The sequence below is a fragment of the Rhinichthys klamathensis genome, unplaced genomic scaffold, assembly GCF_029890125.1.
Source record: "Rhinichthys klamathensis goyatoka isolate OS25496 unplaced genomic scaffold, OSU_Roscu_1.1 h1tg000119l_1, whole genome shotgun sequence".
Taxonomy (NCBI): domain Eukaryota; kingdom Metazoa; phylum Chordata; class Actinopteri; order Cypriniformes; family Leuciscidae; genus Rhinichthys; species Rhinichthys klamathensis.
The window spans coordinates 1810936-1828654 of record NW_026606656.1 but is presented as its reverse complement, the minus strand read 5'-3'; the positions used below and the strand labels follow the sequence as shown (position 1 = coordinate 1828654).

General features: G+C 37.5%; 3 protein-coding genes across 4 annotated transcripts; 1 reads left to right on the top strand and 2 right to left on the bottom strand.

Moving 5' to 3' along the window:
* Positions 1-1480: 1480 nt before the first annotated feature.
* Positions 1481-5620, bottom strand: mylpfa (myosin light chain, phosphorylatable, fast skeletal muscle a). Its single transcript, XM_056255223.1, has 7 exons — positions 5513-5620; positions 4597-4695; positions 3286-3361; positions 3099-3203; positions 2925-3003; positions 2793-2841; positions 1481-2402 (listed from the first exon to the last, which is right to left on the bottom strand). The coding sequence occupies exons 1-7, from the start codon at positions 5513-5515 to the stop codon at positions 2298-2300; spliced, it is 516 nt and encodes a 171-aa protein (XP_056111198.1). The 5' UTR covers positions 5516-5620; the 3' UTR covers positions 1481-2297.
* Positions 5621-9589: 3969 nt separating this feature from the next.
* Positions 9590-11995, bottom strand: pheta2 (PH domain containing endocytic trafficking adaptor 2). 2 transcript variants are annotated; one of them, XM_056255222.1, is made up of 4 exons: positions 11859-11995; positions 11381-11572; positions 10250-10553; positions 9590-10145 (listed from the first exon to the last, which is right to left on the bottom strand). In XM_056255222.1, exons 2-4 carry the CDS (start codon positions 11459-11461, stop codon positions 9682-9684), a joined length of 849 nt encoding a protein of 282 aa, XP_056111197.1. In that variant the 5' UTR covers positions 11462-11572; positions 11859-11995; the 3' UTR covers positions 9590-9681. The 2 variants fall into 2 exon arrangements, with proteins under 2 accessions (XP_056111197.1, XP_056111196.1); XM_056255221.1 differs by having other exon boundaries at positions 11381-11490.
* Positions 11996-12576: 581 nt separating this feature from the next.
* On the top strand, positions 12577-17586 carry cd2bp2 (CD2 (cytoplasmic tail) binding protein 2). Its single transcript, XM_056255218.1, has 7 exons — positions 12577-12683; positions 13309-13384; positions 13524-13656; positions 14967-15124; positions 15217-15787; positions 16052-16137; positions 17298-17586. The coding sequence occupies exons 2-7, from the start codon at positions 13310-13312 to the stop codon at positions 17406-17408; spliced, it is 1134 nt and encodes a 377-aa protein (XP_056111193.1). The 5' UTR covers positions 12577-12683; position 13309; the 3' UTR covers positions 17409-17586.
* Positions 17587-17719: the final 133 nt, after the last annotated feature.

The window sequence follows — 17719 nt, the reverse complement described above, 5'->3', positions numbered from 1 at the left end:
TTTGTTTCGGTCAAATAAGTGTAAGAAAGATAGATTCCAAAAATAATCAATTGCAAAGATTTATCATTCTGAAAGAAAAATCGCCATGAATCTATTTAGGCATATCTATAGTAAACGAGTGGAAAGTGTGGGCTACACTGAAAAAGAAGAGTCTTGTTGATTTTTTTTTTTTTTTTACTAGTGCTACAAGCATTGATTTGAAATTCCAAGAAATAAACAATGTTTTTAATGCTTTTTTGAAACACACATGGTTCTCCACTTCCCAGGTTTTTTTTTTTTTTTTTAAGTTGTGCTCACTGCAGAGCCAAATGACGCACAGCTCCACCTCTTTGGATATCATGGGTTGAGTTATGGGTAAGGTTAGGGTGTGGTTGGATATTCTAGTCCCACCTATTACACCCAAATTACATTCAGAGAGGTGGAGCTGGACTTCACACTCCACCCATAGCTTTGCAGTGGCTCACATTTTCACATGTGAGTTCCAAATGAAATATAGTAGCACAAGATGAAATGGAATGTTTCTAAAGCTTTTTAATGTTTTTTGAAATCCTAAGACATTTTCACTGCATTTCAGATAGTGAAAATACATTTGAATGTGTGTGAAGTTTCCCAAAAATAATTTACCATAATAGGACAGTCAGTTATAAAAAGCCACCCTAAAAAAGATCAAAGGTCAGATGTTGAAACCAAATTTTGAAAAATAATTTTAGTCTTAAATATATGTAAAATATAAAGTCATATATTTTTTTCTAGCTGTGGTTTCATAATTAGTCCAATATAGGGTTAAAATATACAGAGTTTTAGAAAAATATCATCATATTTTGAAGTAAAGCTTTTTATGAGAAGGCTACTTTCTACTACCTTTATAAACTGTGGTCACGATGAGATTAGGTGAACAAGTTAATTCGGTCTTTCTTTAATAGTAAAACAAAGAATCGAAAACAGTGAGGAATTGAACAGCCCTATTGCCCTACTGCCTGTGCATTGTCCCGCTTTTTACACTCATAACAAATAAGTAAATATGCTCAGAGAGAATGCAAAAGAAAATCTCTATTGTTGAACTGTTCCATATATGCATCACATCAACGTTTAGTTTTGTTATGGATTAAATGTTAAATTGGACATTCACAGTTTTAAACCAAAGCAAGTGCTTTTCAGCAAGAAGCGTTTTTCTGCTTTTTGCTCTTTTAATAGTTAGAAAACAGGCAATTAATGCTTAAAACAATTAAAACCTTTCAATTTATGTGGAGGCGAATGTGACGAATGTGTGTGTTATCATTGCCATTGTAGGACTATCATTATCCAGCAGGTAGCGCTGGTCACCTTTTGCTGGTCACCCTTGTGATTTACTGCATCATTATCCTGCAGTCTTATGCAGCCTTCCCTTCCCTATCTCACAGTATCATCTTTATGCTCTGTAATTACACCTAAAACAGACTTGTCTAGTTTCTTCCCACCTATCACACACAGCCAGCAGACATAGCAGTACAAAAAGATGTTTTATTCACAGTTTGTGTCTTTTATTGGTTACAGAAGAGTTTCTGACAGAGCAAAGCAGGCCCAGATGCAGAAAGCAAAAGGGTAGATAAAAAAAAAAAACATGGACAGAGAAATAGTGAAGAGGAGGGGAGAGGGGGAGTGAAGAGGATATGTTTTCTTTCAGTCCCCCCTCTCCTCTCTTCCTTGGATGGTCTGTCTCTCTTACTCCCTCCGTGATAAGCTTGGCATCGCTTTTAGGAGGCCCAACTCTCTCGGTACAAAACCCTCATTTTCTCTTTCTTTTTTAGTCAACCATCAGGGGAAGAAACGAGAATGATGATTGGTTCCTCTATTATAGAGCGAGATCACTCCATCTTGCTTCTTCCACATCTATCTAGAGAGGTATTTCAGCCCAAAGCTATAGATGCCTTCATTTCAACCCTCTAGACAGCAGCATAAAATGCAACTTTCATGCATGCTTGATTGTAATGAAAGAGAGGTGGTCATGGGTAATGAGTGAGAAGCAGAGAGAAAGAGAGAGTATGTGAGAGATATAGAAATGATGTTCATTTTATTGAAAACAATCCCATGTCCCCACTTGACAGACACTGTGGTCATGAGCCTCTCCACCCTCCCAATTCAGTCTCAGCGAGACAAGTCTTTGGAGAGATGGAGAGAGTAAGTGCTTGAAAGTAACAAAGATGATAGAAAGGGAGGAAGAAACACAAAGAGAAGGAGGACAAAGAAAGGCCTGGGAGAGTAAAGCAGAGAGAGAAACACGTTCATCTCTTCATTTTCTGTCTTGTTTCCACAGCCGTTTACTCCTCCTCCTTCTCCTCTCCGTGTGTGATGACGTAGCAGATGTTCTTGTAGTCAACATTGCCAGCCACATCTGGGGGGAAGGCGGCAAACAGATTCTTCATCTAAAGGAGGAAGAACAAAGAATTTAGGATTAAACAAACATTAAAATGCTTTTAGAGATTTTAACTGATCTATGAAAATAGATTAAAGTTGCGATGAAACTGAAGTAGTGTCTGTTTTCTATATTGTGACGGATTTTCCATACATCCGAGCGAAATGGATTGTCAAAAAAGAAAAAGAATTAGGATGGGATTTGAAGTCCTGCATATGTCATCAGAGAGAATGATGTTTTGATTAAAAATGATCATTAAATTAAGTTTAAAAAGAACTTTAAAAATAAAACATACATGGATCAATAATTTACAATAAGATAACCTGCATTTAGAAAATAGGGTGAATTCTCTTTTCATGCCGACTTTAAACTTCTAAAGACGAGCAACATCTGATCTCACCTCCTCTGCAGTGAACCTGTCGCACTGAGTGGTCAGAAGCTCCTCGAGGCTGGAATGAGAGAGAAAGAGTGGCAGTCAGATATGCAATCTTTCTTTTTTTCTGGAATAAAATGTCAGTGAATATAGACTCACAATTCCTTCTTGATGGTGCCAGTGCCCTCTGGGTCCAGCACCTTGAAGGCAGACACAATGACGTCTTCGGGGTCAGCACCTTTCAGAGACACAGAGAGTGAATTATGCGAACTGAATTTACAATGATTGGAAAACCAAAGGGGAAAATGGAAAGAAAAAGGGACTTTTGCATACCCTTCAGCTTCTCTCCAAACATGGTGAGGAAAACGGTGAAGTTGATTGGGCCGCTGGCTTCCTTGATCATAGCCTCCAACTCCTCATTCTTCACGTTCAGCTGACCTATATAGAGAGATGAGGATGGTCAGCACAGATTCATGGATGTATTTACAAAGTACACAACTGACACAAATCATAAACGCACCCAATGAGGCCAACACGTCCCTAAGGTCGTCTTTGCTGATGATACCGTCCCTGTTCTGGTCAATGATTGTGAAAGCCTATGTGTGCAGGACAGAAAAAAGAACATTGTTACAGGAGTAGGTGGTGATGAAAAATGAGGCTGCTGACAGTTGCAAACCAATGACTAATGAGTCATATCAGGAAATCGTCCCCTTGCAGGCTTTCTTTCTTGTCTGACATTAGTAAAATGTCCTTCTGAATCACGTGAAACTCAAGAAGGGGCTTGAATACTTAACGGCAGCTGCTGCTTCCACCCGGCCCCCACAGAGACCCTCACTGATCCTTCTTTCCATCTGGGAGACGTGTTAAGTCAATCCCAACTGTAATGTCAGACATTCCTGAAGAGGAACTTGAGAAGGCTGTATCACTTACTAATAAACTACTCAAACCATTTCACATCCTTACTTAGCTCAATCGTACACTAGCCTGACGCTAATTCCAGTGTGCTTACATAGTCTTTTACTTAGTGTTCGAGATAATCAATCTAATTTAGATGAATCATGTTTGAGAACCATAACTAGAGACAACTACTGTTAAATATCAAATTTTCTCCAGGTTTTTATTTTGTGTGTGATTTATATGTAATTTCTGGGCCCATTTTCTGTTTTTTTTTTTCTTGCAACCACTTCAAGCGCCCTTAAACATGAACCTTATTAACAATAGGTTTTTTTTTTACTCACACTTTCCTTGAGTCCATGATAGAGGGCTGTTATTTATTACTTTTATTTATTAATCTTATTCTCTTTTATCTTGTCTAATATTCCACATACTTTTCTTTCTTTCTGTCTCTCTGGCATGCACTGTGATCTTCAGCTGCTGTCCCATTGGTATCAGAACAGTGTCTGACAGATGGGAGGGCAGTGGAGAGGAAGGCTCTGGTATTTTTTTTATATATATGAACAGTATATATAAATTAGCAGACAAGACAAGTTGTCTGTCCAGTTGCTATACTATACGAGCCTTAATATAGATACGGTTCGACCTTTCTCTTAGTAGGGGTTAAAAATATTAGCATTAAAAGGCCAGTTCTAAAGCAACCTTTGTGACAAATCACAGTGGTAATTTATTGCATTGAACTGATGTATGCTAACATTTACCCCCATCAAACTCATTCGACTTTGATAATCCACAATAAACTGAAAGCATGTAACTTCTAAAACAACATCTAGACTAATGATCTCAAAATATGATGTTTGTTAAGCACCAATGTATCTGACATGGTTAAATTAGCGTGCTTGTTGTATTGACAAGAAGATCTGAAAAAAATATTTACCTCCTTGTACTCCTGAATCTGGCTCTGCTCAAACATGGAGAAGACGTTGGAGGAACCCTCTCCTCCTCCTCCTGCCCTCCTCTTAGCCTTCTTGGGTGCCTACATATGCAAAATAAAATATATAATAATAATAAAGTTTTTAACATTTAACACAGCAGTGCATGCAAATAGAATAGATGTAGTGCTAATTTTCGACAATAATCCATATCAACATCATTTGAAAATCAGAAAAAAAGAAACTCACATAGCAGTGCCACACAAAGCTTAGAGACACCAGACTCTCATTCATAAGACATTTGAACACATTTATTGATAATAAAACTGTATGAACAGCTACATACTAATGAAACAGATTTATATGAGTGATATAGCCTACATCCAAAAAATTATCTTTGCATAAGTCGTATAAGTTTACATTGATTATTGACACTTTATTCAGTATTTTTGTAGCTTCAAGGGCATCATAGTCAGCTACTGGAAACTGTTGGATTGGATTGTGTATTGAATTCGTTCCAAAGTACCTTTACATTAGTACATTAGCATTATGCTTTCTGAAACTATGCTGAAACTTACAACTTTCTATATACAAACATATAATCTTTGTCCACTCAGTAACTTTTTAATAAATTACAAAAAACTGCATGTTATGGGAAGTGAAAGCAAAACCACTTAGTTTTGCAGCTTAAGCATTAACTTCCTGGTTCCAGTAACACTGGTTCAGAAAAAGTGCCCAATTAATCACATCCTGTTAAAGGTATTGTAAGTCCACAGTTCAATTATCCAAGAATCAGATGCTGATTCAAAACGCAAGCTCTCCTCCACGTGACCCTGCTGAGAGTGAGGCTTTATGTCCTTGGTTCCTATGTGTCCACCTAGATGGTGTGGCCAGGTAACAGCTAAGGTACTGGTTACTCACCATGCTGGGACGGTGTGAAGTCTAAGAAGCTCAAGAAGTGAAGACTGAAGCCGCGTAGTGACCTGTTCCCGCGAGCCTTATATACTGGCGAAGGCCCCTTGCTAATTATAGATCCAACCTTAAGTGTGGCTTGGGAAACAGCAGACAGAAAGAGGGAAACTATGAAAGGGGAGAGAGATGAGGTAGGGGGAAAGTGATGAAGGAACACAGGGTGGGATGCACTATCATCTTACAGTGCTTGAAATAGCTATTAGAGTCTTGGAATGGGATGAATCTGATACTAATGGCAGCAGTCTGCGTGTCACATGTAGACTAATAAGGACATGGAGACGTAAGGGACTCAGTTTGAAATGAATGAGCTGTAACCATAGACACTGAGGAGGACACAACTCCCACCACTATATTTAGATTAGCGGCAGATCAATATTGGGAGGGTGCAATAATAGATACTGATTGATTTAAATCCATAGATTTTTTGAGCCAATGATAAACTTGTGTACACGCCCCCATCTGATTTATAAGAGTTAGTTCTGGCGTCAAATCATAACCCTTCCCATCGCCTCTTTCCAAGTCAGCCCTAATTGAAAATAGGGTTTTAATGCCTTTCCTAGTATAGTGATGCCATAAGATTTGGGCCCATGTCCCCCTGCCTCACCCTGCCACATGGCCATGCCTATATTCAGCACTCTCTCTCTCCTTTGCGCTCTTTGACCTCACTTGGCCACTCTACAGTCACTTTGAGGTGCAATTTGTGGTGGCAAATGGGAAGCTGCACTGTGAATGGGCACATAATTATCTTCTTTTCTTTTAGTCTGAGATGATCAGCACAATGCAGTCCAGTGGGGTTGGTAGGGGACACATGAAGAGAAGCTTAAAGGGTTAGTTCACCCAAAAATGAAAATTCTGTCAGTAATTACTCGCCCTCATGTTGTTCCAACCCCGTAAGACTTTCGTTCATTTTCGGAACACAAATTAAGATATTTTTGATTAAATCTGAGAGCTGGCTCACTCCTCCATAGGCTTCTAAGGGATTGAAACTTGCCGGCCCAGAAAAGTTATTAAAGACATCGTTAAAATACTCCAAGTGACTACAGTGGCTCAACCTTAAGTTTATCAAGCGACGAGAATACTTTTTGTGCGCAAAAACAAAACAAAAATAACGACTTTATTCAACTATTATTTTCCTTCTCTGTGGGCCTCAAGAGAGTTCATGTAGTGTAACAGCGCAGCGCTTCTTTGTTGTACGTCACACACATCACACACATGACCGGCGTCAGCCAATAGTGAGCCTATGTGTGACGTACAACACAGAAGCGCTGCTCTGAATTAATTTTTTGGGGTGAACTATCCCTTTAAAACAGGTTCTATTGGGAAGGCGGAGGCAATGGACAGCTGAGAGTGACCAAAATAGCACAACAAACTTGTCTGCTTCTTGTGCTTGCCTTTTCTTCTCTGTTTAATCCATCAGTCATTTCCTCGACCTCTTCTGGAAGCTCCACAGTTTGTTGTGCGTTCCTTTCCTCTTTTAGATTAATTTGATATCTTGTGAGTCTGTCCTTTACTTGTGTTCCCGTATCTAGATCTTGCCTATAGATCTTTCATTGTTCTATTTCAACAATCTTTTCTAGAATAGCTCAGCTGTAATTATTTATGCAGCCTTTTTAAGAGGTGAATTTTAAGTGTTTTAAAATCAGAAAGTCATAAGTGCATTTGTATCCTTAATAAATGTTGATCTATTCGATCAAATTTATTACTATTGATTACCAATTATTTCCAATATATATATATATATATATATATATATATACTATATTGCATATATATATTCACATTAAATGATTACATATAATTATAAAATTATTATTATTAATATTATATAATATTATTAATAATGATCTTGAAAAGGAAATACATACATATACACAAATTATTAAATTTTCTGCATTTCCTGTAAATAACTGTATATATATATATATATATATATATATATATATATATATATTGTATGTGTATATTTATTGGATTGAGTAATGGGGTTTGAAGTTTAAGTTTAAGGTAACATTGATAACTAATAATTGAATCATTGATGCAGCTTAATGACTAGACAAGTTCTCAAATTAGATATGTATAGCCTATGCTATATTAACACCCCTCATATAACTATATATGGTGGAACAGCTTTCAAAGTGTGTGTGTGTGTGTGTGTGTGTGTGAGAGAGAGAGAGAGAGTGACAGGCAGGGAAAGAGGTTTCTGGGTCTGAGGATGTGTGGACCTTTATTTGAGATATTTTATGTCATATTAGAATGATTTGGGTCTTCATTTTAGGCCCGTTAATAAGTATGTTCGCTTTATGATTGATATGGTTGTACACATCTGCGATTTAGTATAGGCTAGCCTGTAGGCCACTGTGTTACTCATCTTTGTTTTGTTTATAGCCTGTCAAAGTGTACATGTCTATACGTACAGTTCGAGTTATGTGTAACGTGATCTGATATGTTTCTTCAAAGCTGTTTATCATGACAGAGATGACTGGAATCCGGATGAGGTGAAAAAGACCACACCATCGCTATAGGGGTTAGACATACCTCAGGTCTGCAATGTGCAGAGGTTATGGTTGAAATGAGGATCTTAACGTAGCATCCAACACTGAAGGCGTTGGTAATTTTGTTTCTGTTCTTAGAGCTCTAATGTATGCTACAGAATCTCCATAAATCTTCATAACCTGTTGTGATTTTATTAATCATTACACTAACCACAATATCTGCCTATATGTTTGTATTACATCTACTCACCATACTAAAATATTAATTTTCCCACATGTTGACAATTACACACACACACACACACACACACACACACATATATATATACACACACTCATATATATATATATATATATATATACATACAACCACTGATTTAAGAAAAATGTCCTTATTGCTGCTGTGAAATGTAGTGTTGAATTACACTCAAAATGTTAAAACAGAAATTTACAGAATTTATTATAATGTACATCAGAGGATTAATACTAAAAACATTGCATCAAATTAATCTGTCAACAAATTATCATTAAAATAAATATGATAACAAAATGGATCTATATTAATTTAAGACAATGTGTTGTGGATGCAGTTCATAGAAACGGAATATATAAAACGTTTATACAATAAAATACATCCAAAATTACTTATATTATATATATATATAATTTGGGGCATTATATAATAAAACATCAGTTTTTTCACGCTAAATATACAGTATTAGTACTGTTAATGAGGTGCAGTGCCCTCTGTTGCTATGAAGAGCTGTACCTCAGAAAAGATTAATGCATACAAACTGTACAGTTTATTTGTAATATTGACTGATTTGACTGTCACACCTATAAAAACTTTTACTATTAAATAATGTGTTGACTGTTCCCGATGTGTAAAATAAACTAAAAACTAAAAGAAAAAAGGCACATCTACATCCCCAGAGAATTGAGGTGATGAGAAAGAGGAAGTATAGGCCAGTATTTCAGTTTGTTTGTGAAACCTCCTGAACTGAGTAGAACATGTTTTGTAAGGCAGAACTTAACAGTCACTTATTCTTTAGAAAATCACATAAGTTCATTTACATCCTTCTGTCAAATAAAAGATGAACATTGAGTACAAATCCTGACCTATTAACATACACAACACAATTACTTTAATTTAGGCTCCCTCAGTCCATAATATAAAGAAATTAAATATTAATCATTGTTATAGAGCTCTACAACAAACATGTAATCTTAAATAAAGCAAATACTCAATCCCTTCACTAAACATGCATGACATCTGACCTCATTTGACAGTATTTGAATTGCTTTGAATGCAACATTAGTTTTTGCAGTTATGTCCGCACATAAATGCTACTTGTGGTTTGGGTCTGTTTTATGACAGTTGAAGCAAGGAACTAGGCTGAGATGGGGGCTGAGACGTATAGGCTGACCACAGAGAGGAAATGAGAAACCTTTTACCAGAAATGCCATCAAGATCAGAAGTCAGTGCTAATCTGCATACCTTCATAAAATTAAAAAGACAGCAGGATTCTTCATTAATCCATTGTTTTAGAACAGGATTTACTATTTTGATGACAACCTAAACACATGCATATGAATATGCATCTGCACAAACCAAAAGAGGTCACTCTAGCCAAGATCAATGAGGTCCTCCTCAACGTATCCCACTTCCTCACGCTTCTTCTTCAGCCAGTCAGCTCTTAGTTTCTTAATCTCATTTCCATAGTACTCATGCAGTTTACTAAATTCTTCCAAAGGATCAAAGCCCACAACTGGCCACTCCCCGTAAGATGGTGCCGGACCATTTAAGGGGGTGACGTGGGCATTTCTCTTGGGCCAGAGCTTTGGAGATCTCTTACTGGTAGTTTTTAATTGAATAGGAGGGGCATGAAGACTGTAGCTGATGGGTCTGTTCGGCATAGATGGAGGTGGTGCTGAACTAGCGCTGTAGCTTCGCCCATCTCTGGGCACTATGGAAGTCCCATGTACGAAATAGGGTTGTCCTGTATTCCAGGAAGCCATTATCTTATTCGGTGTAGAAGTCACTGCTGAGGTCTGGATGGAATCACAAAGGCCTTTGTCTCTTCTAGCTTCTGTTTTATTGAGAGCATAAACAAATATAATTTAGACAAGATGATTGCATTCAAGCTAATACAGCCACACAAAACACATACAGTATGCAAGCACATAAACACACCTTGGTAACGTCTCTCCAGGTCTCTGACAATCATAGAAAGGTAGATGTGGCTAGCGCAGAACAGAGCGCCGATCCAGCTCTCCTGGCTGTTATGATCATCAGCGGCTAGTCTATAAGTGCGGAGGCCTGGTCCGGTGAACACCAAAGAGAAACAGAACTGACCGTCCGTCTCACATGCCTGCACCATGCAGCCCTCCAGAACAATCACACCCAACAGGTTACGATCGCCTGGACGCTCCTGATAAAACAACAGATTCCCCTTCAACACAAACCAGCGGCGCAGGTAAGTGGTGTTCCTCTCTCTCTGTGGAACAGAAATGTGGTAATAGTTCAAACACAGGTAGGACGAGGAAGTCATTTCAATTACGACTTGTTTAAAGAAAAAGAAAATGATTCTAGAGTGAACAGAACAGAGAAACGCTGGATATGTGAAAATGTAATGCACAGAAGACCGATAGACTTCTTAGTGTCACTAATTAAGAAATAGGCCAATGGCATGCTTTTAATAAGTGTCTATCAAATGATAAGTGTAACAGCCTTGTTTCTCCAGTAGTACCATTTACAGATAGTGAGGTGGTTTATTTTTAGTCTGTTCAGAAATATTGGCATTTGAACAATGTTTTTATTGGAGATAATTTACAATAACTATTTCCTTATCAAATCATATAGTCCTGCTTGTCACCATCGTTTTTACTTTAACCATTTATTGTCACCCTTGGGAGCAATGTGTTTTACAGCAGTGGAGTACAAGCGCATACAAAACACCATAGTACGTTAAAAATGAATAAATATTTCAAATGTACAATAACCTAAACATGCACCTCTATTTGAATTGAGCAGGGAAATGGCACATATGGAAATTTAAATCTTTTTTTGCTAAAGGGACTCTATACAAGGATACTGAAGGTAACATCTGATTAGATGTGTCAGATATAATGTAGTTCGCTTTCCCAAGCACCCATATAGTAAAGAAATCCGACAACCTAGGCAGTTTCAATGCCAACACTTTGATACAAGTTTTACAGTTTAAAAATATTTTTTGCATTTTACTGTTTAGAGTCAGCTTTTTCAAAGTAGCATTCTAGGTTAATTTAATAATATCTGGGTAAACTGACAAATCCAGGTCCTTACCTTTTTGTAGAGGTAACCCTCCTTATCTACAGGTGAAGTGCAGGACAGGTAATGGGTTAGAATCTTCTCATGGATCTTCATTCCAACGCCACCTGGCGTTCAGCCGTGTCCTAGCGTGAGCACTGGGAGCGAGCTTTACAGTCAGCAAAAGAAATTACACCCCATGGACAAATCGAATTGGCTATCGTCATTCTTTTAAACAGAATAAGATTAAAATGAAAAATAAATAATTAGTGATTTTTTTTTTAGAAAAAGGAAACGTGCCAATCTAATCATGAGTAAGCATTAAATCATACGTGAACAACCTGTCTATCTAGTTCACGCGGAGTCAAAGCACTGCCACGTAAATATTATGTATCAATCTTAAAGCATCTATATACGCCTTGTTAAAAGATAAACACGGAAACAAACGGTGAAAAGGAATTGTGAACTGAACTGTGACACACCGCCTAAATATTTGTCAGGTGCACCAACTTACTTCTGTCAATGCCTTTCCGTTGATTTATCGAGGGTATCCATACGACCTTAGGGGAAAAACATAACTTAAGACCAAGCGCCTCAATCCTGGCAAAGACCAATATTATTATTTAAGTTTCGTGTTACCAGCGCGCACTCTCGCGCGAGTCGCGCCGGTATTCTAGTGTTGAAATATAAATAACGCGACCCACTTCCTGGTAACAAAAGCCGATGCCCTATTCTCTTTAGACTTAATAGTGAAACTGCAGTGGCATGTGCGCTTTCACGTCCACAACAAATATGAATGATGGGCAAACAATAGGGGGAAGTAAATAATTATTAATAAATAATAAAAAACAGATAGGCTAGACTGCGTATTATTGATTCATGTTTCTAATTTAGGCTCTTATTAAATATTTACTAGATAGATTATGTCAGAACTGTGCCTTTGCATAGAGGTGGCTTTTGCACACAGTCGCTGCTGTTCTGCATCTCAAATACACTTTCTATTCCTGTATTTAGTTCATAGAGACGCATCATATATTTCTCTTTCCAGAGAGAATGTTCCCACAAAGCATATGTAAGCCAAATGACCAGATTTTCGTTTGAAAATAACAGAACAATAATTGCTCGTTTGGAAACGTAAATCAGGAGGTTATTGTTGTAAAAAAAATCCAAGCATATCAAGTGATGGACGTGAGGTCACACAGAAGTGAATTAATCGCAATGGACGTCATTCAACCGGTCCTCCTGTAGGTGGCGATAGAGATTCTACCAGAATCACACGAATGACGTTGTTCCGGTTTTAGTTTTGCTTGAATGGCGCAGCGGGGAGAATAACATCCAGGTAACTATTATTCCACCGTGTGTTTTACACTTTATTTGTATTGGTTTATAGCTGACCAGTCTGTTAAGCGTGTGTCTAAGTCAAGTTAAAGTTAATTTGATAAGACTTTTGAACACGTTAGCTAACTGACACACGCTCCGAACGGACGCTCGCAGCATTAGCTTAAGTTAAGCATTGCTCCGCAGTGTTGAACATTTTAAACAATTAAATGTGATACTTGATTCAATTTAGTTTGCAATAATCCCACTGGATCACCAATCAAATGCATCCCATACATGTTTGTGTAAGGTTTTGTAGATATTAAAGAAGCAGGCCTTAAAAGTTACTTTATACACATCTCATTAGATGTAACGTTAGTTTATGTGTAGGAGCGCAATTAACGTTAAGTGTCTTCTAACAGTCAACTGGAGCAAGTTTGCTTGTCTATGAAGTGTCTTTTATTGGCTTTTAAATCTTAAACAATATGTACAGGTTTCATTAATTCAATCTGTTATGAAGTCCCAGCATCCTGTTAAGAATATAACATATTTACCGTGTATACTAGACGTGTACACACACACACACACACACACACACACAACAAAAACACAATGTTGTCTGATGTAGTGTCTTATGCCTCTTTTAGCATGTCGAAAAGGAAAGTGACCTTTGAGGATGGAGATGGAGAGATTACTTTGGAAGAAGTTGTTCCAAAGAAAAAGGTTGGCCTCATATAACTCTTTATATTTAATTATACTATGTGTCCTGTTATTTCCATGCATGTTGTTATGCCGATTAAATGGATTGTAAAGTATTGTGAATGCCCATGCTCTTTCTGCTCTATCCAATGTCTTTTTACAGATTGTTGATGTTGTAAGTGGCCCAGGATCCAGATTTAAGGAGAAACACTCATTGGACAGTGATGAGGAAGATGAAGGAGGGGATGGAGAAAATATCAGCAAATATGACATCCTTGCCAATGATGACGTGGAAGGTCTGTGAATAATTTGTTCTCATGCAGATTATCAAATAAATTAAGCGCATTGCAGAATGGTTTCTCTCCTTCCTGTTGAGCTTTGTCATGCTTCCTTTTAAATTGTTTATAAGGCTCTGTGTAATGAATGGAGCAAAAGGTTGACAAATGGCAGTATTTTGAAGCACAAGGTTCCTTGTATTTTTGTTATGGTTATAGTGTTAATTTTGTCACCTATTTTGAATGTACTCTTGTGCCAAATGTCCTTGTTAGTTTTAGTCATATTTAGTCATTCACATATCTTTTTTTGTCAGTCAAGTTTTAGTCGACTAAAAGTCTCGTCATTTTAGTCTAGTATTAGTCAAAAGAAAACTCAATATATCTTAGTCAAGTTTTAGTCAAAACATTTTAGTCTTTTTTTATTTTAATAAATCATTTCTGATAACCATTTCAGTCATTGTTTCACACACTCAAATAATGGTTAAATGTCATAATTACCTGACAAAATACACTTGTTGAATGATTTTTGTTGAATGCAACTTTGTGAGACACATTCACAAATGATGAACTTGTTCTGAAGAGTATTTTATTTTAAACCAACACAATTCAAAAGCTGCGGCCCAGCAGAGTCCGACTGACAAGGTTACAAAGGTTTTTAAAGCTGTTTTTGGATATCTCCCGTCTAATTTTTCTGTTCAGAGACTGTCACTTGACTGTACTGTAGGTCCACGGCCACTTCATCAAACGCTCTTGATGTTCTTTAATCCGAGTCGAGTGGAAGAATAGAAAGCGCTTCAAACTGATTCGCGAACCGATTTAGACAGATCTGCCAACTTATTTGATGACATCTTTGAACATAACCGACTCAAAAGAGTGATTCATTGGTGAATTGAGCATCGCTCATGCCCAGAAGCAGCAGGCTTGGAATAAACTACGCATTTAACAACATTGCATTAAAATAAAGTAACGAGAGGAACGTCGCCCAACGTAACGAAGTAAAAGTACAGTTTTTTTCTTCTTCTACCTATCATGTCGTCTCTCTCATGATGAAAAAGTAGAGACGATTGTAGACGAAAATGAAGAGAGATAATATCTTCGTTTTTATTTTATGCAAAACATTTTAGTCTCGTCTTTTTTCGTCAACAATAATGCATGTTAATTTAGTCTTAGTCAGCGTTTTTGGACATTGGTGCAGTCTCGTCATCGTCTCGTCTTAGCCATGGAAAAAAAGGTAGTTGACGAACATATTTAGTCTCGTCTCATCTGACGAAATTAACACTATATGGTTAATAGTACTTAATATTTGTCTTTCACATTCTTTTTGTTTACAGGCCAGGAAATGGCAACCATTGACTATGATGAGGGGGTACGCATCACCCCTTTTAACCTCGATGAGGAAATGCAGGAGGGTTACTTTGATTCAGAGGGAAACTATTTTGTCAACAAAGAGGAAGATATCAGGGACAACTGGCTGGACAATATTGACTGGGTACATTTTCATATTCAATACATTCAATTAATTCTGATAAATAATTGGGAATCAAAGCTTAAGCTCAAAGTTCCAATGTTTTTCTCACACAGGTTAAGATAAAAGAGCAACCTGTAAAAAAAAAGAAGAAAGGCCTTGCAGCAAAGCGTAAGAGAAGGGTTGGTGATGAAGATGAAGCAGAGGAGGAGATAAAACGAGAGGAACAGCAGAAAGACAGTGAGGAAGAGGATATAGAGGAGGAGAAAGTGCCAGCAGAAGACCCTCTGGCTACATACAGCCATTATCAACTCACAGAAGCCATCATTCAGCTGCTGCTTCCTGGAGAAACAGTGGCTGCTGCTCTGAGAAGACTTGGCGGTCTTGGAGGACAGAAGAAGAAAGGGAAGCTGAGAGGAGGAGAGGAGGAAAAGACTTTGAACAGAGACGCTGATAAACTAGACAAACTGACAGCGTTGGCAGATAGACTTGTGGGGATTGGAGATTTTGAAATTTATCAGCAGACGTATGAAAAACTGGCCTACAAGCTGAAGGGGTTGACTCAAGGAAAGGCAGCCAAAACGCTTGAGGATAAAAAAGAGGAAGAAGAAGAGCTAGACATGTTCGCTGATGAGTTTGACGATAGGCATGGTGCAGAAAAAGACGAGGATAAAGACAACAGCATAGGTCAGTGGTTGGATAAGAATGTTATTTTGTTTTGTTTTGGTGTAATTAGATAAATCTTCAATGAACCTGTATTTGTAGTAGTTATTGCAACTGTTTTGTCGCGGTCACAAATAATCCAGTCTAGTTCAGATGCAAACAAATGAACTTGATCCAACATCAGTGAAACTGTACATTTTAAACATGTTTGTAATTTTATCGTCACTCTTCATTTATGATTATTTGATTCATGGCTAATCCCTTAGTAATAGCAGTGTTTCTCTCCAGTGAGTGATGAGGTCATGTGGGAGTACAAATGGGACAATGAGGAAAACTCTGAGCTCTATGGGCCCTTCAGCAGCCAACAGATGCAGGTAAGCAAACACACCCGAACTAGCACATTTTTTTTTTACAACTATTTTTCTTTATTTCTGTTAAATTTGCTATTAAAATGTAAAAACTGTGGCAGATGCAATATTGCACTGTTTTTTAGAGCGTCTGACATTGGCTTAAAGGTTTAGGTTCACCCAAAAATGTCGTTCCAAGCCCGTAAGACCGAATTTTACGGTCATCTTCGGAACACAGTTTAAGATATTTTAGATTTAGTCCGAGAGTTTTCTGTCCCTCCATTGAACATGTATGTACGAAATACTGTCCTTGTCCAGAAAGGAAATAAAGACATCATCAAAGTAGTCCATGTGACATCAGTGGGTTAGTTAGAACGTTTTGAAGCATCGAAAATACATTTTGGTCCAAAAATAACAAAAACTACGACTTTATTCAGCATTGTATTCTCTTCCGATTCTGTTGTTGAGCCGCGTTCAGTGATGCTGATGACGTGTTATCGTGCGCCCGAGCTTCGTTTGCAGTCTGAGGGAGACGCACGCTGTAAACAAAACAATCATTTTTGCATAACTTGCATTTTTTTGCCCAGCATATTTATTTGAACCCGAATACACGGACGCACCAGATACACGTCATCAGCATCACTGAACGCGGATTGACAACAGAACCGTAAGACAATCCAATGCTGAATAAAGTCATAGTTTTTGTTATTTTTGGACCAAAATGTATTTTCGATGCTTCAAAACGTTCTAACTAACCCACTGATGTCACATGGACTACTTTGATGATGTCTTTATATCCTTTCTGGACAAGGACAGTATATCGTACATACATTTTCAATCGAGGGACAGAAAACTCTCGGACTAAATCTAAAATATCTTGAACTGTGTTTCGAAGATGAACGGAGGTCTTACGGGCTTGGAACGACATGAGGGTGAGTCATTAATGACATAATTTTTATTTTTGGGTGAACTAACCCTTTAACCAATGATGTGACCAGCAAGTAGTAGACAGGCAGAGTGTTGGCAAAAGAATTACATGACCATTGAGAAATATTCAGTATTGCCTACATTTGTTACTATGTCACACTATGATTTTGATTTATATTAAAGACAGACACTTTTTTGTGAAAGTTTAGGTATTATGAAAAAGAGTAGTGTATTATATATTGCTTTATCTTTTATTCCAGGACTGGGTGGATGAGGGCTACTTCAAGGATGGAGTATACTGCAGAAGGATTGACCAAGGAGGCGCCCCATTCTACAACTCAAAGAGAATAGACTTTGAACTTTACACATGATCTGTCCATGAGCCATGTTACTGATTTTATTTGATTTCTTCTGCCCTTCTGAGAGGGCTTCTCTGAAAAATAGTTTACTCTTCAGTAATTGTGTTTTTCTTATGTACACACATACACTAGTATGTGCACCTGTGTTTGATACATGATGTGTTTTAAAATAAAGTCTTTTCTGGCTGGATCCAACCTAATGTTCTGGTTAATATTATATAGCTATCATGACTCATGCACTTTTGTAATAGCACGTTTATTGGATTTTCAATGTCCAATTTTTTTTTTACAAGGCGCTGCTATTTTGCAACGGACGAGATTCA

Coding starts and splice junctions, on each gene's coding strand:
- mylpfa (XM_056255223.1), bottom strand. Junction 3,004..3,098: donor GTTTGGAGAGAAGCTGAAGG/GTATGCAAAAGT, acceptor TGTCTCTGAAAG/GTGCTGACCCCGAAGACGTC. Junction 2,842..2,924: donor GGCACCATCAAGAAGGAATT/GTGAGTCTATAT, acceptor CTCTCATTCCAG/CCTCGAGGAGCTTCTGACCA.
- pheta2 (XM_056255222.1), bottom strand. CDS start 11,461: ATGAAGATCCATGAGAAGATTCTAACCCATTACCTGTCCTGCACTTCA. Junction 10,554..11,380: donor AGGGTTACCTCTACAAAAAG/GTAAGGACCTGG, acceptor TCTGTTCCACAG/AGAGAGAGGAACACCACTTA. Junction 10,146..10,249: donor CCTGGAGAGACGTTACCAAG/GTGTGTTTATGT, acceptor TCAATAAAACAG/AAGCTAGAAGAGACAAAGGC.
- cd2bp2 (XM_056255218.1), top strand. CDS start 13,310: ATGTCGAAAAGGAAAGTGACCTTTGAGGATGGAGATGGAGAGATTACT. Junction 13,385..13,523: donor AAGTTGTTCCAAAGAAAAAG/GTTGGCCTCATA, acceptor GTCTTTTTACAG/ATTGTTGATGTTGTAAGTGG. Junction 13,657..14,966: donor TGCCAATGATGACGTGGAAG/GTCTGTGAATAA, acceptor TTTTGTTTACAG/GCCAGGAAATGGCAACCATT.